The 24,101-nt window shown below is 43.2% G+C and overlaps 2 protein-coding genes across 8 annotated transcripts in view; one reads left to right on the top strand and one right to left on the bottom strand.

Moving 5' to 3' along the window:
• LRRC27 (leucine rich repeat containing 27) overlaps positions 1-9,150 on the bottom strand; it is a 43,463-nt gene extending 34,313 nt beyond the window's left edge. For 3 of the 7 annotated variants that reach the window (XM_082222912.1, XM_082222916.1, XM_082222917.1), the window contains exons 1-4: positions 8,946-9,148; positions 7,539-7,813; positions 7,146-7,276; positions 5,565-5,623 (exon numbers count right to left, since the gene is read on the bottom strand). In XM_082222912.1, the coding sequence (XP_082079038.1) occupies positions 5,565-5,623; positions 7,146-7,276; positions 7,539-7,748 (400 nt within the window). In that variant the 5' untranslated portion in view covers positions 7,749-7,813; positions 8,946-9,148. Of the gene's footprint in view, positions 1-5,564; positions 5,624-7,145; positions 7,277-7,538; positions 7,814-8,742; positions 8,824-8,945 lie in introns of all 7 variants that reach the window. The other 4 variants (XM_082222913.1, XM_082222914.1, XR_014219899.1 and 1 more) reach the window with 4 other exon arrangements.
• Positions 9,151-22,992: 13,842 nt separating this feature from the next.
• The window catches only part of STK32C (serine/threonine kinase 32C), a 173,149-nt gene continuing 172,040 nt past the window's right edge, over positions 22,993-24,101 (top strand). The window contains exon 1 of the mRNA XM_082222930.1: positions 22,993-23,928. Within this exon, the coding sequence (XP_082079056.1) occupies positions 23,838-23,928 (91 nt within the window). The 5' untranslated portion in view covers positions 22,993-23,837. The remainder of the gene's footprint in view (positions 23,929-24,101) is intronic.

Here is a 24,101-nt window from a genome sequence, read left to right as displayed (position 1 = left end):
TTGTCATATGGTAAGGAATGCTTTCTTAAGAGGATACAAGGCTGTGATTTTATCATGACTCTCAAAGTGCACAAAATCCCAAGTGTAGGAGGATGAACAATGTATAGATTTCTTTCCACGTAATATCCATGACTACTGTACAGCAATAATGTAAGCTATTCCTTAAAGAAATATACAGTGAAGTTCATACATTGGAAACATTATTGTATTCTGGAATATGACATACTCTGGATGAAGAGGGTCCATATTTGACAAATTGTAACAAGCGAAGGGAGGGGCTCAAACTTTCAAGCATCTTTTGACAGTTGACCCACCAGGGATACGTCCATTATGTTCTCCCAGAGCCCAACATATACCGTATTTTTTGCACCATAACACTCACTTTTTTCCTCCTAGAAAGTAAGGGGAAATGTCTGTGCGTGTTATGGAGGAAATGCCTACGGGTGGCATGCCTACGGATTTTCCTCCTCTAAAAACTACGTGTGTGTTATGGTCAGGTGCATGTTATAGAGCGAAAAATACGGTAATTGGCTTTCAGGAATATGGATGCTATATAACAGATGAGGGGCTTAAGTTGCTCCAGGATGCAGCTCATGCTTAACTGGTGTGGTTCTACACCGCTAAAAAGGTGATACAGGGGGTGCCACTATACTGGACCCAGAACTAGTAGGAGGCCTCGACTGCAGAGCAATCAACACCTCCCCCCCTTGTCAAGTTGGATTAAGCAAGGGCAGTGCTTTTTTCTGGGGGTATGTGGGAGTACGCATACCCCTAAACGTCTTGTGAATCTAAGTTTGGCCTCATTGAGGGCCAGTATTTCAATAAGAATAGGAAAATGAGAGTACCCCTAAACATTTTTTTTAGAAAAAAAACCACTGATCAAGGGTGTTGTTTGTCCAGTTCCAACAGCTAAACTGGTTTCAAGTGGCACTTCACTGATACAGAACAGCCCCCCTCTACCTGCTGAATGTGTGGGTGTGCTGCTGGCATGATACCCACCACCAACAGCTAGTTGTTGTTGTTGTTGTTTAGTCGTTTAGTCGTGTCCGACTCTTCGTGACCCCATGGACCAGAGCACGCCAGGCACTTCTGTCCTCCACTGCCTCCCGCAGTTTGATCAAACTCATGCTAGTAGCTTCAAGAACACCATCCAACCATCTCATTCTCTGTCGTCCCCTTCTCCTTGTGCCCTCCATCTTTCCCAACATCAGGGTCTTTTCCAGGGAGTCCTCTCTTCTCATGAGGTGGCCAAAGTATTGGAGCCTCAGCTTCACGATCTGTCCTTCCAGTGAGCACTCAGGGCTGATTTCCTTCAGAATGGAGAGGTTTGATCTTCTTGCAGTCCATGGGACTCTCAAGAGTCTCCTCCAGCACCATAATTCAAAAGCATCAATTCTTCGGCGATCAGCCTTCTTTATGGTCCAGCTCTCACTTCCATACATCACTACTGGGAAAACCATGGCTTTTACTATACGGACCTTTGTTGGCAAGGTGATGTCTCTGCTTTTTAAGATACTGTCTAGGTTTGCCATCGCCTTTCTCCCAAGGAGCAGGCGTCTTTTAATTTCGTGACTGCTGTCACCATCTGCACTGATCATGGAGCCCAAGAAAGTAAAATCTCCCACTGCCTCCATTTCTTCCCCATCTATTTGCCAGGAGGTGATGGGCCCAGTGGCCATGATCTTCGTTTTTTTGATGTTGAGCTTCAGACCATATTTTGCGCTCTCCTCTTTCACCCTCATTAAAAGGTTCTTTAATTCCTCTTCACTTTCTGCCATCAAGGTTGTGTCATCTGCATATCTGAGGTTGTTGATATTTCTTCCGGCAATCTTAATTCCGGCTTGGGATTCATCCAGCCCAGCCTTTCGCATGATGAATTCTGCATATAAGTTAAATAAGCAGGGAGACAATATACAGCCTTGCCGTACTCCTTTCCCAATTTGGAACCAATCAGTTGTTCCATATCCAGTTCTAACTGTAGCTTCTTGTCCCACATAGAGATTTCGCAGGAGACAGATGAGGTGATCAGGCACTCCCATTTCTTTAAGAACTTGCCATAGTTTGCTGTGGTCAACACAGTCAAAGGCTTTTGCATAGTCAATGAAGCAGAAGTAGATGTCTTTCTGGAACTCTCTGGCTTTCTCCATAATCCAGCGCATGTTTGCAATTTGGTCTCTGGTTCCTCTGCCTCTTCTAAATCCAGCTTGCACTTCTGGGAGTTCTCGGTTCACATACTGCTTGAGCCTTCCTTGTAGAATTTTAAGCATGACCTTGCTAGCATGTGAAATGAGTGAAATTGTGCGGTAGTTGGAGCATTCTTTGGCACTGCCTTTCTTTGGGATTGGAATGTAGACTGATCTTCTCCAATCCTCTGGCCACTGCTGAGTTTTCCAAACTTGCTGGCATATTGAGTGTAGCACCTTAACAGCATCATCTTTTAAAATTTTAAACAGTTCAGCTGGAATACCATCACTTCCACTGGCCTTGTTATTTGCAGTGCTTTCTAAGGCCCATTTGACTTCACTCTCCAGGATGTCTGGCTCAAGGTCAGCAACCACACTACCTGGGGTGTACGAGACATCCATATCTTTCTGGTATAATTCCTCTGTGTATTCTTGCCACCTCTTCTTGATGTCTTCTGCTTCAGTTAGATCTTTACCACTTTTGTCCTTTATTATGGTAATCTTTGTACGAAATGTTCCTTTCATATTTCCGATTTTCTTGAACAGATCTCTGGTTCTTCCCATTCTGTTGCTTTCCTCTATTTCTTTGCATTGCTCGTTTAAGAAGGCCTTCTTGTCTCTCCTTGCTGTTCTTTGGAAATCTGCATTCAATTTCCTGTATCTTTCACTATCTCCCTCGCATTTTGCTTGCCTTCTCTCCTCCGCTATTTGTAAGGCCTCGTTGGACAGCCACTTTGCTTTCTTGCATTTCTTTTTCATTGGGATGGTTTTAGTTGCTGCCTCCTGTATAATGTTGCGAGCCTCCATCCATAGTTCTTCAGGCACTCTGTCCAGCAAATCTAAATCCTTAAACCTGTTCCTCACTTCCACTGTGTATTCATAAGGGATTTGGTTTAGATTGTATCTTACCTGTCCAGTGGTTTTTCCTACTTTCTTCAGTTTAAGCTTGAATTTTGCTATAAGGAGCTGATGATCTGAGCCACAGTCAGCTCCAGGTCTTGTTTTTGCTGACTGTATAGAGCTTCTCCATCTTTGGCTGCAGAGAATATAATCAATCTGATTTCGATGTTGCCCATCTGGGGATGTCCATGTGTAGAGTCGTCTCTTGTGTTGTTGGAAAAGCGTGTTTGTGATGACCAGCTTGTTCTCTTGACAGAACTCTATTAGCCTTTGCCCTGCTTCGTTTTGATCTCCGAGGCCAAACTTGCCAGTTGTTCCTTTTATCTCTTGATTCCCTACTTTAGCATTCCAATCCCCTATAATGAGCAGAACATCCTTCTTTGGTGTCACTTCGATAAGGTTTTGTAAGTCTTCATAGAACTGGTCAATTTCAGTTTCTTCAGCACCAGTAGTTGGTGCATAAACTTGGATTACTGTGATGTTAAAAAAGCTAGTAGAAGGCCCTAAAACAGGGCATTCAGAATTGGGGAGGGGCTAAGCTTTCCTGCGTTCCATTGGATCCTGAGCCCCCGTCAAAGCTGTGGAGTGACATCACTGTGTTCGAATCAGGTCAAATCATTCTGTCCCTGCTTCTGCTGCTGGTGGGGTAGGAGAGTTTGGATGAAGCCCCCAATATACTTTCATACTAGAATTAAAGTTACAAAGCAAAACATGCAGACACCACTAGAAGTGCTCCCTTGTTTCAGCCAACAAATCAGGTCAGAGCTGTGAGAAATTCAGAGACACAAACGAAATTGAGAAAACCCTAAAACAGCTTCAGAATCACCCAAAAAGTCCATTCTGCAGACAATTTAGAAGGTACTTCCTGGTTTGTTTCGAAGCTACACTTTGGTCTTCCTTTGCATGTGTGTGACTCTAAAGACAGACAATGTAGAAGGGACTGCCTGGTTCATTGCTGAAGAGACTTACTGGCTCCTCTTGAAGCTGTTTTTCATCTTCCCTGTGAGAGAAGTAGTTGTTCAGAGAAAATAACTGAGAAATTCAGAGTGTTAGCACACCTGTGCCTGGGCAGTAGCTCGTCCATTAAAAAACAAGAAGTAGCAGCAAAGAGAGGAGTTCGTGCTCCTTCTAACACATATTTAATTTCATGCTATTTTAAAAAGAAAATTAAAATAAATTCCAAGTATGTGACTATTAGAAAAATTACCATACAAATGAAAACGCATCAGCAGTAAATCCATACTGCAAGTGGTGCTATTATGTTTGAGAAATATGAGTAACGCTGAGTGTCCCACTAAAGACCCTAGCATACATTTAGAGCAAAATCGGGCTTTGTTTCAGATGGCAGGGCAGGTGGGTTAAAAGAGATTTAAGATTTTCATCAACCAATGCTCGGATGCCCGTGCTTGGATAATTTCAAGATGAAATTGTTAAAAAGCAAGCAGTGTATTCTAACAGCTTTTGTTGTGGTTAATTGTGTATACCTCATAATGATGGTAGCAATGGTATCAGAACAGGTCAAAAAGCTGCTCATTAAAGGATTTGAGCCTTTTACTTGAATATACTCATTTAAGTGTTTTACTAGTGGCAACAGCCTATCCCCATGAATCACCCTGTATCCATCCCTTAAGTGGGAAACATATGAATCGCCTCTCCCCACTATCTTGCTGCTACAATTAACATAACTCCTGCAACCAAGGTGCACTTTCCCATAGAAAGTAATGCAAAATGAATTAATCCATGCCAAACTTCTAAAAACAACCTCTAAAACAGCAATTTAACATGAATTTTACTATCTAACGAGACCATTGATCCATAAAATGAAAGCAATAAACAATGTACTGCAGTCGCACAATCAATCAATCAATCAATCAATCAGTAGCTGAACTGGGTTCCACACAGTCACAAAAACAAAACAAAAAAGAGCCACAAAAACAGAAACACAAAATTGCAAAAACAGACAGACCTCAGCGTAACACTCAAAACGGAAGTGTGGCACTCAAACTGGAAGCGTATCACTCAAAACGGAGCATGTTCGGCTTCCAAAAAAAGTTCGCAAACCGGAACACTTACTGCCGGGTTTGCAGTGTTTGGGATCCAAGTTGTTTGAGTACCAAGGCATTTGAGAACCAAGGTACCACTGTACTAGTGTGGGTAAAAAAAGGAGCTTAGATCCAACCTCCTCCCGATGATCCCAACCAGTAAAGGAAACAATCATTTCCCAGTCAACCTCTCAGGAACTATTACAGAATTTTGAATCAGATTAGCCTTGGTCCTAACAATCATTTACGTCAGATCTGTTGCTATTATATATTAATTAAATTGTGTACATGTCACACTGTGCCGCTACATAGGTGCATTGTGCCGTGGTGAAATCTGTCCAAAGTTCCTTACTATTCAAGAGAGCTTTTACAATAAATGTAAATTACTAAAAATTACTAGGTTCCCTTAAGCATTTACTGAGGAGAGAGGAGTACTTACCAAGCTCAACAGGCAATCTTTTAATAGGATTTCTTTCTAACAGCAGCGTTTTCAACTGCCTTTGCAATAAATAAGAAAACAAAATGTAAATATAAAATAAATCTAAATGAAAATGTCAAAAGTTGTCAATTCTCTAATTTATTTTATCACAGAAATAAAAAGACAAGACTGCTGGATCAGGCCAATGGCCTATCTAGTTGAGCATCCAGGTCTTGCAGTGACCAGCCAGATGCCTATGGGAAGTCTGCAAGCTGAACATGAGCACAACAGCCCTCTGCACACCTGCAGTTCACAGCAAATGGTATTCAGAGGCATACTGAACTATTTCAAAGAAACAGAATTATACAGATGGATTCCAAAAGGGATCTTATGGTTAGTGTCAAAATATAGAAAAATGTCATGTCCTTCTGAAGTTGGGTTCATCAGATAATGGATGCAGGTGTTGCGATGGAGCAGCATTTCTATATCAGACAATGTTTAGATGACCAGTTTCAAAATACTTTTAGCCATGTCATTTTAGGACAGATACTTCGAAATAAGTTCCCAAGCAATATATTTTTAAAAGTTTTTGGGCCTCAGTCAATTCATTTAGTGACTTTTCAGTTTATTTATAGTCAGTATAATATATAAAGGACGGAGGGAAGGACAACAAAAATGGGTAAGAGTATAAAAGCAAACTACAAAGTTCCATTCCATAAACTGGCGAAGCATGAAAATGCATCAAGTTCCAAGCAAAACAAATGGGTCTACATTATCTTGTAGCTTGTTACACCAATAAATGCACTTCATTTTCCCATTTGACTTTTATTATGTTTGTAAACTTATGCATACATATAATATCCCAAACTTTAATAATCCATTGTTGCAAAGTTGGTGTCTTTTTAAAATTAACTATTATAACAAATAGTTATGTCACAAACAGTTAACAGATGCAGGACCAATTCCTTATTTTCTGCTAGTACATTTATATAACCAAACAACATGGTTAAGGGATCCATTGGCAATATATATCCAGTTACTGCCTCAATTTCAGTACATCTTGACACTGGGAATGTACCTTCAAAGAGGCTTGCTGTTACTTAGCGATCACAGGGTGCTTCTTTGAAATTCATTTTGAGGAAGCAGTTTGGATTCAAATCGCTTCCTACATATGTCTGCAAAGGAAAATGTGTTCCATTTGGATGGGAAAATCTCTACTGCAGTGGATTTAACCTTGCAGTTGTGCATTTGTAGCCACATCCATAGTTACCCCACATCTGACATCACTCATGTCAGGAGTGAGGCAGAGGAATGTGGTTGCAAACAAAATGAGACCTGTGCCGGACAGCTAGGCCTCTGGGCCAGAGTTTCTACACCACTGTTCAAAACAAAAAAGTGACCAATTTAAGCACACTTTTTTTAAAAAAAAGTGACTAATGTACGGTAACATGTAGTTTGGCCTACAACCAACTGTGTTAACTCTATTTCTTATACTCAAGTGGGGAGAAATGGAATAGTACTTAATTTCATAATGGGTATGTATTGTTCAACAGACAGAATAATTTAAAGAATGATAAACAAGTAAAAGGGCAGAAGACTTACTTGTGGCATCCAATTCCAGGGGGAAGCTCTTGAATTTTGTTGTAACGCAGATCGAGCCAAACAAGGTTTGGCACATTCTGAAAGAAATCCTCAGGAACTACGGACAGGACATTTCCTTCCAGATGCAAATGCTAAGACAAATATATATATATTATGCACACACACACACGAATATGCAACGATTGCTTAGTATATAATTCATCTATTATTAATTCCTTAGAAATACTCAAAAATATGTAAAACTTTAGAATTATTCAAGAAAGTATATTGGAATAATGGAATTATAATTTTAATTTGTACACAAGAACACTGTTAAGTTTTTATACTTTATAACTGAGCTACTGTTTACTGACTGGATATTTTAACAACTGTTTTTATGTATGAGAAACTTACTCTAAGGTTAAGTAACTTGTATATGTCATCTGTTAGATGCTGTAGATCTTTTCTACTCAGATCCAGAGAGATTGTAGAATTAGATTCAAGCTTGTCAAGAGCCTGGCAGATACGACTTGATGAACCAGAATCAGAATCACCTCTCCTTTTGTTTTCTGCATTATCACCACCAGCACCATCAGTTTCTGAGGAAGTCCACTTTTCCTCCATTTGATGAGAAACCACTTGGCCTAAACCAGAAACTACACACTCATCATCCAAAGGTAAGCAATAAGCTGAAAAATAACAGATTTTATATATATATATATAGAAAAATTGGAAGGTACCAACAACTCCCCCCCATGTGCTGTAACAGAAGTATATAATGCAGGTAAATCAACCACCTAAATACTTTATACTGTCTGTTCAGACAATCAGCTTTCCAGACCAACGGGAGTAACTTCTTTCTTTACACAACTTGGGCAGTAGCCCCATTACAGCATTGTTCTTTGTATTTCCAAAGATAACAATAAAAATAAAATAAAAAGAATCTCTCAATGGTTAACCTCCTATCTTAGAACATCAAACAGAAAGCTACATCAGACAGAAGCATTACAAATGAAAATAAAAGACAGTAAAGTCTACATTTAAATCAGCATAAGTAACAGGATGGCAAAGTATTATCTTAAGAATAAAAAAAATTAAGTGTGCAAGACGATGGGGAAAGGGGACTGATGAGAGTGGCAATACTTGTAGCAGTGGGGTTCTGAACATTAACATAACCATCTCTTCCCTTTGAAGAAATCAAGGAGAGAAACTGGCTCTAATGCTCAAAGTACCCTGGCCCCCAAAAGAAAACTGCCCACCGGGCTGTGCATCCCCTACATACACGTGTCAAAATGCACACACGCTCGTGCCATCATCACACGTGACAATACACCTGCGATTTCCCTGGGTGGTCACGTGCAACGTGTGAAACGCCCCCCGCGCTGGGGCGCAGATAATAACGGGAAGGACTAACCAACAACAAAAACTAGCAGTTGCATTAAGGGTCCCACATGGTGACAAAGAAGGAGCCGGGAAGTCGGCAACCCCCCCCCCGCGCGCCCATTCCCTGTTTCTGAGACTCTTGCATCCCAGGATCGTGGGTTCGAGCCCCACGCTGGCCAAAATATTCCTGTCTGGCAGGGGGTTGGACTAGATGACCCTCGTCGGTCCCTCTTACGGTTCCGATTCTAGGACCTCTTCTCTCCCGTCGTCGTTTTTAATGCGGCTGTGCGCTCAGAACGAAGGCGGCTCCTGAGTTCTGTAGAGTTAAAATGCAGTTTTCTCCCCACAGAACCTGAAACTCGCCTTTCCCCATGTCTGTCTCCCCAAACCTTCCTCTCTTCCCGCTTAAAAGGCCCCCAGCAGCCAGCCAGCCCTCACCGCCTTCTTCCCGGGGACTGTGAAGGCCGCCCAGTGCCAGAGCGGGGCGACCTCCCCCCTCCTCCTAATGCCCCTCTCGCCGCGATCTTCCTTTATGCCGTGGCCGAAGGGTAACAAGCAGGCCGCTAGGCCGCGGTCGCCATGGCAACCCTCAAGCTGCCGGGAAGCGCCAGGAGGAGGAGGAGGAGGAGGCGGCGGAGGCCTCCCTGGGCGCCGCCAGGGAGAAGAAGGGAGGCCCGCGCAATGCAGGCCAGGCCGACCCCTGGCTCCCTCCATATCCCAGCCTGCTTTGCGTCCCTTTTCCTCCTCCCGCCATCTCCTGCTAGGTGGGACGAGGCTCTCTGAAGGATGGTACACGGAAAACGCACAAATCATCCAGACAGGATGGGGGGGGGAGGGCGGGAAAGAGGGGGAAACGTCTCCTCCCTTTTCGGCTCTTCGCTCCCCCTCTGGATGCTTCCTAGCTATTTCCACCCCGTTCTTACGAACTCCAAATATTTTCCCCCTATTCATTTCACGCAGCTCCAACTAACCCATCACAGGCACTGCCGGATTTACGTATAAGCTAAACGAGCTATAGCTTAGGGCCCCCAAAAATTAAAGGGGGGAAAAAGCCTGGATGTACTTTTCCAAAATACAAGATAACAAACAAATAAAACCTACATACAGCAACAATGTTTTGTGTTGTGTTGGCTCCTATGATGTAAGTAATGGGCCCCGCCTGCTAGCTTACTCCCTAAAATACCACTGGTTTGCTCATTTCTATATATAGGGTGTCTACATTCTGATTATGAGTCTTTGTAAATTGTGTTTCTAAAGGAACTTTTGTTATTGCCAAATGCTAGGGCATTTCCTTTAGGTGTACCTTTTGAGACACAGGTTCTACAGGCCCACTTTAGCAGATTAATTTACGAGGCTGTCAAAATGGTACAAAATAAGGTGATTGTGAACTACTGTGGTCAAGTCATACTGCCGCTGTGATCACTCAAAAACCCCCTACCTTTCCATTCGTTTCTAACACAACCCATACCATCCACGTATTGTTATGTAATAGCTCCTCATCTATTAGCATACAATACAAAACTGCAGCGTATAACTCTAGCAAAGATTAGTGAGGAATTGCCTCAGTCTGAAATAGGATCTATTTCCCTCCCCGCCCAAGAGGATTTGTAGGGATTGGTAAAAATCCATTACATGGCTAAATACAGACAAAGAACATATAAGACATAACCAACTTACATTAATCTTAGATAACTGTTAAGTAATCTATGAATAATTTGATTCATACTGCCCCTAATTCTTGCAAGATGGAAAATCAAATTGCCAATATGGCATTGCCAGAAAGAAGCTATTATAAAAAGAATTCTGATGCAGACAGTAATTGCTTTGTGAGAGGAGGAAGCAAAGTGCACACAGGTGAGAAATTGATGATGGGTAATGCCACTGTTTGCATCTTATCTTTGCGGGGATTTCTTTCTGGGTATCCAGATTAGTGTTAAATGCAAAACTAAGAACATGCTAAACTTTCAGGTGTACCTTTGGGCCACAAATTAATTAATTCCTAACAATATTGTACTAAATACTAAAATATTCCTAAATGTGGAATAAATGAAAAACTGGCTGTTACCTTTCACTCAGCAAATTCTCCTTAACCACTGGCTGGCCTCCTGTATGTCTGTAATCTCTCATTCTGCCAACTCTCTACAGCCATTGGCTGGCTTCCTGAGGTATCATATAATGTTCTTTAGGCTTCAATCCTGTACATGCTGGGAGTAAGACTCATTGAACGCAGTGTGGCTTCCATCTGAGTAGATTTGGATAGGGTTCTAAATGTTGTGTGTGAAGTTATAGAATGCTGTCAAATGGTGCAATATCTGGGAATAAAGTATAAAGTCAGTGTGCCTGAGAGAAATATTTCATACATGGACAGTGGAAATGAAAATTCAGGTAGGGTCAGAAGATAGTGACATGGCTGCTGGAGGCATTAATGACTAGGAATACAAGAGGAAGGAATTTTTTGTTGTTTTCTATGCTCCTGGAGGGAGGAGCATAGCATCAGTCTCTAAAACAATTGAACTCACTAGAAATTAACACCACCTCTTTTCTCTCTTTCATGTTTCAATATTGAAGCTAAATACTCTGTGTTGCACTGTGTTGACCAAAACCCAGACATTGAGGATTTTCATTCCTCACATATATTGTTTAAATGAATTCCATACACAGCAGTTTAACCAATATGGGATACTAGTTACTAAAATAATGTTTGCTTTCCTCACCATCACTGCAAGCTTATTGCCCCTGTAATTCAACTGCTCTCAAGTTTTACTTTTACATTTAAGAAAATAAAAATAATCATATTGGGATTCATTTTGGATGAGTGAGGGGGGAGAGTTTTTGTGTTTTCTAAGTACAGAGTCTTAAATTAAGGCAATTAAGAATAGTTCCTTTTCCTCCAGCTGGTGAGTAAATACCAATGAATGAATGACTAAAAGCAAGTAGCATATGTCCAAAATCTCCTAATGAGACATCTGGATTGCTTATTGCACGAGAGGAGAACATGCAAGCTGTGGAAATAGATACGCACATGGAGGATGAGTAAAGTAAATGCACCCAAAGCTGACAAGTTGTTAAAAGCATGAAAGTACTCATAAAAGTGTCAAACAAAGAACAATTCACATACTGTGAGCAGGGCTGGACCAATACATTTTGGCACTTGAGGTGAAGCAAAGATTGGCATCCTCCCACCCAGGAAGAAGGGATGAGTGAATATCTACATTGGGAACAAAGCAGGGAATCAAATCAACCTTACTCAATGGTTGAAGTGGGAGTCAATGGTTGTCCCAGGGCGGAAAGAGTCCTGCTTTGAATCACACTAGTTGGGTGCAGAGCCCTGGGGATCCCAGGGGACACCCTCCACCATTTCCTCCCGGGGAGGGGACAAGACCAGCAGCACTAAGAGGTCGCTGTAGAGATGGCATTTTGGGAGGGGCTGCCAAGGAGGTAGCAGATCCAAGGAGTGCACTGTAGTCATTGCTGCCATTGTGGCAGCAGCAGGCAATGCACTCCTTGCAGGCTGGATCTGCTGCCCCCGTAGATCCTGTTGCCTGAGGTGGTTGCCTCACTTTGCCTCATGCATGCCAATCAGAAAGTCAGCGGTTTGAATCCCCGCGATGGGGTGAGCTCCCGTTGCTCGGTCCCAGCTCCTGCCAACCTAGCAGTTCAAAAGCACGTCAAAGTGCAAGTAGATAAATAGGTATCGCTCCGATGGGAAGGTACCGGTAAACGGTGTTTCTGTGTGCTGCTTTGGTTCGCCAGAAGCAGCTTAGTCATACTGGCCACATGACCCGGAAGCTGTACGCCGGCTCCCTTGGCCAATAAAGCTAGATGAGCGCCGCAACCCCAGAGTCGTCCACGACTGGATCTAACGGTCAGGGGTGCCTTTACCTATTCTTCCCAATATACCTGTGGCGTGGAGTGTGTAGCTGTTTAGGTTTAAACTGTTTAGGCATTTGATTAGGTAACTAAAACTAAATCTGAAAAGGGGAAAACTCTTATATTTTAATGTGCAGAGTGAGCACCAGACTAAATGTAATGTCAACTGTCTGAAAGCAATCAATGTGCATTAAAAAAAAAATAAGTAATGGCATGGAGGAAAGGATTAAGCCAGGCTTCCTCAACCTCGGCCCTCCAGATGTTTTGGGACTACAATTCCCATCATCGCTGACCACTGGTCCTGCTAGCTAGGGATCATGGGAGTTGTAGGCCAAAAACATCTGGAGGGCTGAGGTTGAGGAAGCCTGGGTTAAGCACACACTCATCATGCACCGTGGTCGTAATCCTGCTTGAGTGCTAATTGCACTCACACAATTAGCATCATGTCTCATTTTGCCCTTATTTAAGCAGTAGAGCCCATTTGATCTGGGAGGTGGGTAAAGCACTGAAAGGTGATAAATTATTATTTATTTATTCTAAAATGTAGGCCCTTGCCTTTCTATAATGATTTAAAATGAAATAATACAACAGAATCCAATATGAGAGTAGATGGTAAAAACAGTAAAAACAAAAAGCAGCCCCAAAGCATAGATTTAACCAAGTTTAAGGAGGGTCAAATTTCTGTGCACCCAGTGTGACCTTTAATTCACTTTTTGTTGTCTTGCTCAGATCTGATGAGGTGTACTTTACATAAATGCTGATGAGTTGTCATGGAACTTCACACTGTGCAACACACACCATCTTTAAAGCTAGGCCCTTTTATCTCAAATGTAAGTTATTACACAAATTTCTGCTAGTGCGGCTACTTAGTTGAATCCTGTCCTTAATTTTTACATTTTGGAAATAAACATCAGCCACACAATATGCTAGGGTCTTTTATGTGATGTAAGAACAGGCTGTTATATACTGTAGCAATTTCTCGTGTATAAATTCATTCCTGTCACTCATTTGTTTAGTCAGTGAAACATGGTTTCAAGTGAAACATGGATTAAAATGTAACAGGAGCAACATGCACTGCAAACCAAGTAGCAATTTGGAGACATTTAAGCTACACTGCAACACGATTGTTTGTCTTGTGGGTGCTGCAGTCACCAGTAAGTAATTGTGGATACTTTATTAAAGTATTTATTAAAAACAGTAGCACTCAGTGTAGTAAGTAGTCCTTATCTCTTCAGCTGTGTGCTATGCTAGGGATAGCTTAGACCAGGCTTCCTCAACCTTAGCCCTCCAGATGTTTTTGGCCTACAGCTCCCATGATCCCTAGCTAGCAGGACCAGTGGTCAGGGATGATGGGAACTGTAGTCTCAAAACATCTGGAGGGCCGAGGTTGAGGAAGCCTGGCTTAGACACTGGTTTGTGCCTGGCAGTGCTATTTTTCTAGAAAAAGAGGTGCCAAAACTTACCATGAACACCTCCCACATTCTCTAAGAATGCAACGGCGCCCACCTGAGAGGTGCCAGATCTGAGTTCGGGCTGGAAAAAAACCCTGGTGCCTGGTAACGTCATGAGTCACAATTAGATTACTGTCATGCATGCTATTACTGTCATGCATCAGGTGTCCAGGGTGCTGAAATGAATTCCTGGTTGTGCATATATTGCACCTGTCCTGAAGAACCTGCACTGGCTGCCTATTAGCTATTGAGCCATCTTCAAGGTGCTGTTGTTAACCTATAAAGAAAGCCATGAACAACCTGAAACCGGACTACTTAAAGAAATTGGTTACCTAGAGTAAATGAAAGGACAGAACTGCTATGAGTAAGCAACACGTTGCTCGTCTTCACAACAGTTTTCAAATATGTGCCTCCTCTGCTTTTCAAATAGTCTTAAGACATAATGCATAAGAATGATAGGCAAACTGTAGACCCCTGGAGTCTCTCACTGCTTGGAGATAGGGATGGTGTGTGACAATATATTGTGGATAGAGTTCTCATTTTTGGCTGTGACCTCTGCAGATGGATATAATAGTATTAATTAAAGAGCAGGCAAAGAGCTGTCACTATTATCGCCTTCTAAGATAGAATTGGCACTATTTTCAGAAACATCAGTGGCAGGAAACGTGAAGTGCGATGTGCGCTGTTTTTCAAAGGAATTGCTTGCTTGCTCAGATGTGAAAATGTAAGCTGATCTGAAGGCCATTTCCCACCTCAGTTTACAATGAAAAGAAATGGATAAACCCTCCAAAGTCACACCGGTGTGTGTTTTAAATGCATTCTTAGAAAACCCATGAAAGCCAAACATTCACTAGGACCCTTCCAGGTGCATGCTTTGTACACTTTCTTCTCCCTTAATATGTTATTTTTTGCCCAGTGGCTAATTTCTAAGCAGAAATAGGGGTTCAAAACTACCCACTAGTCATTCCCACTTCCCCTTAATCCATGCATGCAATGTTCCTATGACCTTTTTGCTCTTGGCCTGGGTGGGTGGGGTCCTGATTGCCTCTAGCTACAAAAACTGAGGTTGCTGCTGGGGCCATATTGGGTGTCTCTTAGTGTAGCTGCAGGTTGTTAATCCTGAGCTTTGATAGTGGCCTGACATGCATTGGCAGGATTGGCAAAGCAGCAGCGGGTATGTTACATGCTCAGGATAATATTTTATTTTCTTGTTGATTATGGTTTGTTTTTGTTTTTGTTTTAATGTGCATTTTATATTTGAGTCCCATAAGGTGGCAAGCAGGCATTTGTATGCTACATCTCTGGGGGTAGAATGCATAATGGGAAGCTTGCTAAATTAGTTCCTTTTGGCTGGCTGTTTAAGTAGCACAATTTTGTACATCGAAATAAGTTGCTCTGAGCCATAGAACAAATGGGTGGGCCTTTCCACCATGCCACTCACTGGCTGGTACTTGGAGAACAATAGAGTTGGTGCGGGGCTTGAGGTTGGATGACACAGAGACACAAAGACTTGCCTTACTCTGTGCTCAGCCTTTAGCAGCTTCTCTGGAAACCACTGGGGAAGCAAGTTCTGTTGGGGTGCTAATGCTGTGATACTCTCCATCAGGCGTTGGCAAACTCAGTCCTCCAGATGTTTTGGGACTACAACTCCCATCATCCCTAGCTAATAGGACCAGTGGTCAGGGATGATGGGAGTTATAGTCCCAAAACATCTGGAGGGCCAAGTTTGCCTATGCCTGCTCTCCATCCTGTTCTCGGGTTGTGTGTGTGTGTGTAAATAAAACTATATTTTCTAAAAACACCCACAGTCTCTGCTGACTGTGGAAACAAAAACTGAGTAAGTGCAGGAACCTCTACACTGCTTGGAGACTGGGGTTGTGTGCATCAATATCTTGTGCATGTATTTCTAATAGGTTGGTTATATTAAATGATGGCTTTCCTTTAGCAAAAAGTGCTTCCACTTGTGCAAGTTGGGGCAACTGATCTTTTGCCAATCCCTGATACCTATTCTGATACCTAGTGTGCAACTTTCTTCTGGGGGGTGGGAGGCTAAATTAAGTAAGGAGCATCAGCAAAAACCAGGTGCCCCAGCTTGCAGGTGTCGAAGGCACTACTGAACCCCACTTAAACACACAGACACACACACATGCACATACACACCCACTTTGCCCTGCATGGGAAGTAGCTTCCATGTTCATCTAAAAGGTATATTAGTTGTACAGATTGCAAACACTGTCTATTTTTAAATGCTGCCTAAATATGTTGACATTTTATGTTTAGCAAATATTGCTTTCTTAAGAGCCAGAATGTCACAGTTGTACTACTCACACAATGTTTTTATCGCCACAATAAACATGTTTTGCAACATTTGCCGTTTTATAAGGAAGAGCGTTCGTGTTGCAAAGGCAATTTTCATTAGCAGCAAAAGAGAATATAATGCTGCTTCCAATTATAGGAACAGAAATTTGTACCAAACAAACAACACTCCCCCTCCCCCAAGTAAATAATTACAATGCAAGAGCTGTCAGGAATATTTTTGCTTCCAGGACAACCAGAAATCATTACCCTATCGTTGAATGCAATGTCAGCTACCTGAGGTGCTGGCCTCAAACTGCCTAATCATGCAACATACTATATCTATCCAGGATGGAGAACCTTTTCGGCTATGAGAGCCATATCTTTACCTAGCCCAACCGACTTTGTCAGGTGAGCAGGACAACTCACCTGGTGGGCTGACCCTCCCTTGACATATGCCAGGGCTGTTCTCCCATCCCCTGATGGGAAAGGGAGAAAGAAATTTGTATTTACCAAGCATCTGCTGCAAAAGGTTGGCCGATAAGAACAAACCCAAAATCCAAAGGTGGGCAATATATTTATTTGGACCAACCAAGATGTCATAAAATCATAGCAAGCTTTTGAGTTCTGAAGAACTTTTCATCCAGCTGGTTGTTTCAAAAAGCAGGGAATGGAGGGGTGCGGAGGGGGCTCGGGAATGCAATAATTAGTCTGGACACTGTAATTATGAAGTTATCTTGTAGACTCAGATCCAAAGTGGAGATTGCAAGCTACATAAGCCCCTCTCAGATGCTAGAGGTACCAGGTAATACCCCTAGGATTCTATTACAGAGAATCAATGTCTGCTCCCATTGTCTTAGAATCATAGAACTGTTGAGTTCAAAGGCACCTTGAGTGTCATCTGGTCCAACCTTGTAACCCTTAAACAAAACACACAGGTTCTGGGGCAGGCAGAAAGCAGAAGTAAAGAGAAACATGGTAGTATTTATATTAACAAAACCAGGGATTAATTTTGGGATGGTGTGCTTCAAAGAGCAATGTGGTATTTCTAGCATTGTGATGATCATTTGGGTGCCCCCTAGTTTACAGGGCTGTGGACATCAGCCCTGAGTTCCAGCCCTAGTTGCATCATTATTCAAAAGCACTCCATGTTGGTTAAAATTATTTGGTCTGTTGTCAATGCTGGAGGAAAGAAAACAAGTCAGTAGCATTTCTTGGGAATCTTTCTGGTGTTAGCAAAAGGGAATTGAGAAATGTGAAGATCAGGCACATGTATAGAAGGCAGCCTGTGATATTATTTTAATTAGAGTTTATTGTTCTTCTGGGTTTCCAAGAGCTTGGAGTTCTCAAGAATTCAGCTTTGAAAACACTCATTTGGCATACAATGAATTGTCAGTTGAAGTCCTTTATTGAAAACTTACAGCATCAATATCTCCAAGAAAGTGTTTTCTTCTATATTTCAGTTATAATTACGAGCTTGCTTTAAATTATGAGCTCGCTTTTAAAATGTCATCATCCCGTCACTGTTCCAAGCCAGGCATAGTTCTGAGAGCTGCTGAAGAATAACTAAAATGGAATAGTGAACAAAGTGCATTGAAAAAGAAAGGAAAAAAGAGAATTGGTTGAATTTCATCCTGGCAGAGGCTCTGGACCTCTATCTGCTGTAGTGACAAACAGAATAAGCTCATCTGATGAAGCTTGGGGAAAAGTTTTTCCTTCATCACTACATTTCCATTGCAGGAAAAGTTGCAGCACCCTCTGAAGGTCTGTACTGCAGTTATTCACTTCTGGCAAGAAATAAGGTATCAATCACTCTAAAAATAGCATGTTTGGGTATGTTTCCCCCCTTTTTAAAACATCCAGAATAGATTGATGGCCTACCCAAACCAAATAAAGAACAGAGAAATAGAGAGGTTGGTAGAGGGACACCTCCAAAAAAGATAATTTTAGAGACATAGAATCATAGAATTTTAGGGTTGAAAAGGACCCTGAGGGTCTTCTACCATTTTATCCATGAGAAACAAGACATTTTTTCCTGCCTCATTCCTCTGTCTCCTCATCTACTGGGTCCTGTCCAGGACAAACATCTTACACAGACGTATAGATAACAGAACGCCACAAACCCCCAGGATTTTCCCAAATCCAAGCCTATGTCTGTGTAAGGTAAAGGTAAAGGTACCCCTGCCCGTACGGGCCAGTCATGTCCGACTCTAGGGTTGTGCGCCCATCTCACTTAAGAGGCCGAGGGCCAGCGCTGTCTGAAGACACTTCTGGGTCATGTGGCCAGTGTGACGAAGCTGCTCTGGTGAGCCAGCACCAGCGCAGCACACGGAAACGCCGTTTACCTTCCCGCTATAAAACGGTACCTATTTATCTACTTGCACTTAGGGGTGCTTTCGAACTGCTAGGTGGGCAGGAGCTGGGACCGAAAGATGGGAGCTCACCCCGCCGCGGGGATTCGAACCGCCGACCATACGATCGGCAAGTCCTAGGCACTGAGGTTTTACCCACAGTGCCACCCTACTTGGATGTAAATCCCATAGAGTTCAGTGGAGATTCCAAGAAACTGCCCATGGGACTGTAGCCTTTATTTTAGTTCTCCTCTCTTCCTATTTTCACTGCAGTGTCTCTGCAGCAACTATTATACACCCAATTACATTAAAAATGCATCTAAGGTAATTGAATAAGCAGATGAGATTGCTCATGGCCCTCCCATTATCTTTACGGAAGCTTTTCCTGGATTAAGGCTGCAATCTTCAGGACAGCAAGAACTGTTCAACAGTGAAACAGACTCCATTGGAACACAGTAGATTCTTCTACATTGAAGGTATTTAAACCGAAGATGGATTCCCTCCAAAATTTCTCCAATGAAAATACGGATGTTCCATTCCATAATTATAATTTTACTATTTACACCCTATACATCTTACTGGGTCGCCCCAGCCACTCTGGGCAGCTTCCAACATACATAAAAACATGATAAAACATTAAACATTTAAAAAACTTCCTGATACAGGATTGCCTTCAGATGGCTCGGAGGTTGGATAACTCCATACCCTCCAACATTTCTCCAATGAAAATAGGGACATCCTAAGGAAAAGTGGGACATTCCAGGATCAAATAAAAACCAGGATGGTTTATCTAGATCAGGGATGTCCCTGGAAAATAGGGACACTTGGAGGGTCTGTGAATATCTGTCAAGGATTCTAACATTGTGATTCCTGCATTTCAGGGAGTTGGCCTAGATGACCCTTGGGACCCCTTCCAACCCTACAATTCTATGGTTATACTCATTTACAAGGGACACAGGTGGCACTGTGGTCTAAACCACAGAGCCTAGGGCTTGCTGATCAGAAGGTCAGCGGTTTGAATCCCCACGACGGTGTGAGCTCCCGTTGCTCGGTCCCTGCTCCTGCCAACCTATCAGTTTGAATGCACATCAAAGTGCACGTAGATAAATAGGTACCGCTCCGGCAGGAAGGTAAATGGTGTTTCCGTGTGCTGCTCTGGTTCGACAGAAGCGGCTTAGTCATGCTGGCCACATGACCCAGAAGCTGTACACCAGCTCCCTCGGCCTATAGAGTGAGATGAGCGTCACAACCCCAGAATCGTTTGCGACTGGACCTAATGGTCAGGGGTCCCTTTACCTTTACCTTTACTCATTTACAAAAGAGCCATTCCTATCAAATACAGGGAAACTAGCTTTTGAGTCTAAGATTGTGCAACCCATCATTAGATTGTGCACTCAGGGATGATTCTGACATTACCTTTTCATGTGCACTGGGGTGTAGCCTTGCCAGAAAAGCAGTAGCATTAATAGTCCTGTATGGTTAGCATATAAAGCCCTGAGCAGCCGAGACCAGGGTATCTGAATGACTGCTTTGTCCCAGATTCTTGCAGTCACCTGATTGAGGCCCACTTGACTGTCCCACAGTTATCTTATATTTGTTTAATTTTTACATGTACCAAGGCAGTTAGCACAGTGGCCCCAGTAATTTGGAAAACACTTTCTATCAAAATCAGACAGGGATCAAGAATCATCTACTGAAAACAGTTTTGTGAGTTGAGGCCCCTCCCCCACTTGGAGATAAAATAATACACATGGACACAAGTATTTAGGTTAATGGGTTAAGAAGGCCACAACTTTATTGGTTACAGAATGTGAGTGGTATTGGCTTAGGCATTGGATCGGACAGACTATACTTGACTCCTGCCCGCTCTGCCTATCGAAATCAGACACGCATCAACAATCATCTACTGAAAACAGTTTTGTTTCACCCGACAGTTTTGAAGAATTTGATTAAGTGTTAATTGTATACTATTGTATACAATTATGTATTTCAATGATTTGACAGTTTGTACATATTCTTATAAATTAAAATTTAAAAATCACTAGTGGTTGCTGTTGTGAATTGGTTGATGTTTCTTTATTTTGAAACTTGGCTATAATGCCAGTAAACCTAATGTAGAAAATAAGGAAAGCTGCAAGCCTAGGCACACTTACATGGGAGTAAGTCCATGTGGATTACGTCTGAATGCACCTACAGAGATGCACACAACTTCTTTGACGGAGCCACAAGACTTTAAATGTTCATTACCTGCACTGTCTGTTGGTGTCTCTGAAGCTCCAGATAATCACAGCACTGGTAATTTGAAAGGAAGTCTGCACATCTTTTCTTTTGCACAATGAAAGCATCATGTAATTTAGGACCTTCTGATTCTTGCTGCTTGGGAAATTATGTATCCATTATGCAACTTTCATCTTTGTTGTGTTATTTATGTATGAGTTTCCAAAGAACTAAATGCATTATATGCAATACCATACCAATGAAGAAATCCAGAATATGCATTAAACTCAAACCCCCTTTCCTAAAGCCCCGCCCTTTGTCTTTTTCAGTGCACAGCATGCAGTTTAAATGAACAATTAAATAAGAGGAGAAAACCGCTGTGAATTAATTAGCAGTTCTAATTGAAAGCAATGCACATTTGGGTGTGTGTTTTTTTTTTTAATAAAGTGCTTATCCAGCCTACTGAAAGAATTGTTTAAAGTTTATAGAACACTAAATTGTCTACGATATGCAATTATCCAAAATGATGATTTTAGGGTTGTTGTTGTTGTTTTTGCCATTTTCGGCTTTAAAACACAGTGATGGATTCAGTTCTTTGAAATTCATTTTTTAAAAAAAAAATGGCAGGAGCAAATATAGAACCTGACCGTAGTCCTGGGTGTTCTGATATTGCTGGGTGGAATGGTGGATGGTTGTGGAGAGGAGTGGCATGTTTAAGAGAAGTTGTTCAGCTCAACCTCTCCTGCAGGCCCTTTCTCCAAATCCCAGAAGTGTGCGAGTTGTGGATCAATCACTAGTAATAATGACACTTTGCACATGCTGAAAAGCTGTCTATGGGTTTACATGTATTGAAAATAAGTTATGAACTTAAGCCAAAGTTTATTTACTTTTGAATTGGATTTTTATCCGAATGAATTGCAGAGATGTTGGGCAGACCACAAGGTATTAGATATATTTTTAATATATTAAGTGATATTGTTGTTGGCATCTGCCTCGAGAGTCAATCCAGTGCACCTCCAGGGGGGAGGTTAAACCATTGCATTAGCAGCACTGCAGTTACCCCCCCTCCCAGAAGCCTGGGCTATGTGTATAGAAGACCTGGGTTGTCCAGATAAGACCTCCTCTCAGCCTCTCTGATGTGGTCCAAAGGAAAGCAGAGCAATATGTTTTGCACCAGCTTGGCTGCATGTGTTGCCAGAAGGAGCCGTACTGGGCGCCATTCAACTGTCTTAGGGACTCCACTCTGGATTTGTATAGGGTTTACTCCGTAGACTTTTCTTCTCCCAAAGATATCTGGCAGTGGAGGTTTAGGATCAGAGTTTTCCTTCTCCTAGGTGGACTTCGACTTACCTTCCCAGGTTGACAAGACCCATCTGCCACTCACTTCCTTCTACAGCACGTGCAGATTAAATAAAACAATAACCAACAATCAGCAATATAGCAGCAGTTCTCTGAGCAGTTTCAGATGACTGAGGTTGCCTGACATTTTAATTTCCCACCATGCCTCATGTTGAGAAGAGAAGAAGAGCTTGGATTTGATATCCCGCTTTATCACTACCCGAAGGAGTCTCAAAGCGGCTAACATTCTCCTTTCCCTTCCTCCCCCACAACAAACACTCTGTGAGGTGAGTGGGGCTGAGAGACTTCAGAGAAGTGTGACTAGCCCAAGGTCACCCAGCAGCTGCATGTGGAGGAGCAGGGACGCGAACCCGGTTCCCCAGATTACGAATCTACCGCTCTTAATCACTACACCACACTGATCATGTCCGGCACCTGGTGTTCAATTAAATTGGCAAGTGGTGCTCAAATCACCAAGTGGTGCTCAAAGCATGGGAAATGTTTTTAAAAGGTCCCAGGGCAGGCATCAACAATGGACCCTGTCTAGACACTGTGGCCCCAACAACTGCTCAAGGATGTCAGGTTCTGGCGCCATTCCTCTCCATCTCAATGCATTTTGCACAGGCCACTTGGAAGAGGAATTTCAATCAGGAAGTGACCAGTCACCCTCCAATGGCCCTTGAGGAAACTTGGGCGTATTCTGGTGGTCATTTGATGGCATTCTTTTTCTGTGAACACCCCATAATCAAACCCCTTTCCCCCTTTCTCCTGGTTATTGCAGACCAATAAAAGAAAACACTCTCAAAGAGATCTTAGTTTAACAAGAACAGCCAAAGCCTTTAAACAACAAAAAGGGGGCGGGAACACAAGAGAAATGTCCCCTCCCCTTTGCATAATAATAAACTTCCCCTCCTCATCCTGTTTGGATACAATTTTTAGTCTGCTGGCATTTATTTTTGCTTTGAAGCGAACAAGGCAGGGCAATCAGGAGGCGGGCATGGGCAACTAGCCTAGCCCCCTCACCCTCCACCATCTCCAAACTGCCACCTCCTCCAGCGAGCTGCGTTCGGATGATCTCAGAAGGTGAAAGGTAATCCCCACGTTGGCACGACTCGAGCGCCACCTAGCCGGGAAGTGGCGAGTCTCGCGTTCCCTGGAGTTGAGGGCAAGCGGCTCGCGAGTCTCGCCGTTGTAAACGCGCACCCGCGCCGCGGAACACAAAACCCCGACCGCTCCGGGGGCGCGCCTCGTCTCCAGCAGCGTCTTTGCGCGGGGAAAGCCCAGGCTCTGGTGAGGCAGGGGGAGGGGGAGAGAGGCGTGTTGCTTGAACAAAACCAGGGCGATTTCGATCGTGTGTTCAGAGAGAGAGAGAGAGAGAGAGAGAGAGAGAGAGAGAGATTGTAGCTGAAGAGGCGCTCGGGTCTCTCTCCGTTCCCCAGAAGCTGACGGGGAGTAGGAGGGACCCCCTTCTCTCCAAATCGGGAAGAAGGCGCCCAAAGGGAGCCAAGCTCGGGCACTTGGCTCCTCTTCTCCCTCCCCCAGGGCCCTGGAGGTGCGCGCCGTGCAGACAAAAGCGAGAGACTGGAGACGGAGAGAGAGAGAGAGAGAAGCAAGCGGCTGGCAAGGAAGAAGAGCCCCTCAGACACGTTGCACACAGGCGCACAAACACACGCGCGCCCTCTCTCCTCTCACACACCCCAGATCCATCTTGAAGGTGCTCTCCCGTGCCGCCTCGCCACCGCCGCCGCGCCCGGCTCGCCCAGCTTCCCGGGACTTTGGTAGGGAATGCCCTGGCGCCTCCTTCGCCAATGTTTCACTGGAGCAAGTGGAAGAAGAGGATGGGAGCCAGCATTTCCTCCTCGTCTTCCAAGAGACCCGTCTTCGACGAGAAGGAGGATGGTGAGTAAGAGCAGCCCTTTTCTTCTCCCTTTCTGCTTTTCAAACACTGCCCATCCTTCCTTTTACGCGCGGAGGGCGCGTGTGGACTGTGCATGTCTGTCGAGGGAAGAGTCCGGCTCAGGAACTCCGCTCCGGAAAGGGTCGTCGTGGGACCCTCTAAGGTGGCACTTAGG

Source organism: Podarcis vaucheri (assembly GCF_965113315.1).
Source record: "Podarcis vaucheri genome assembly, chromosome: 5".
NCBI classification, from domain to species: domain Eukaryota; kingdom Metazoa; phylum Chordata; class Lepidosauria; order Squamata; family Lacertidae; genus Podarcis; species Podarcis vaucheri.
Note: the sequence above shows the minus strand (reverse complement) of the source record. Positions and strands in the feature narration are given on the sequence as shown.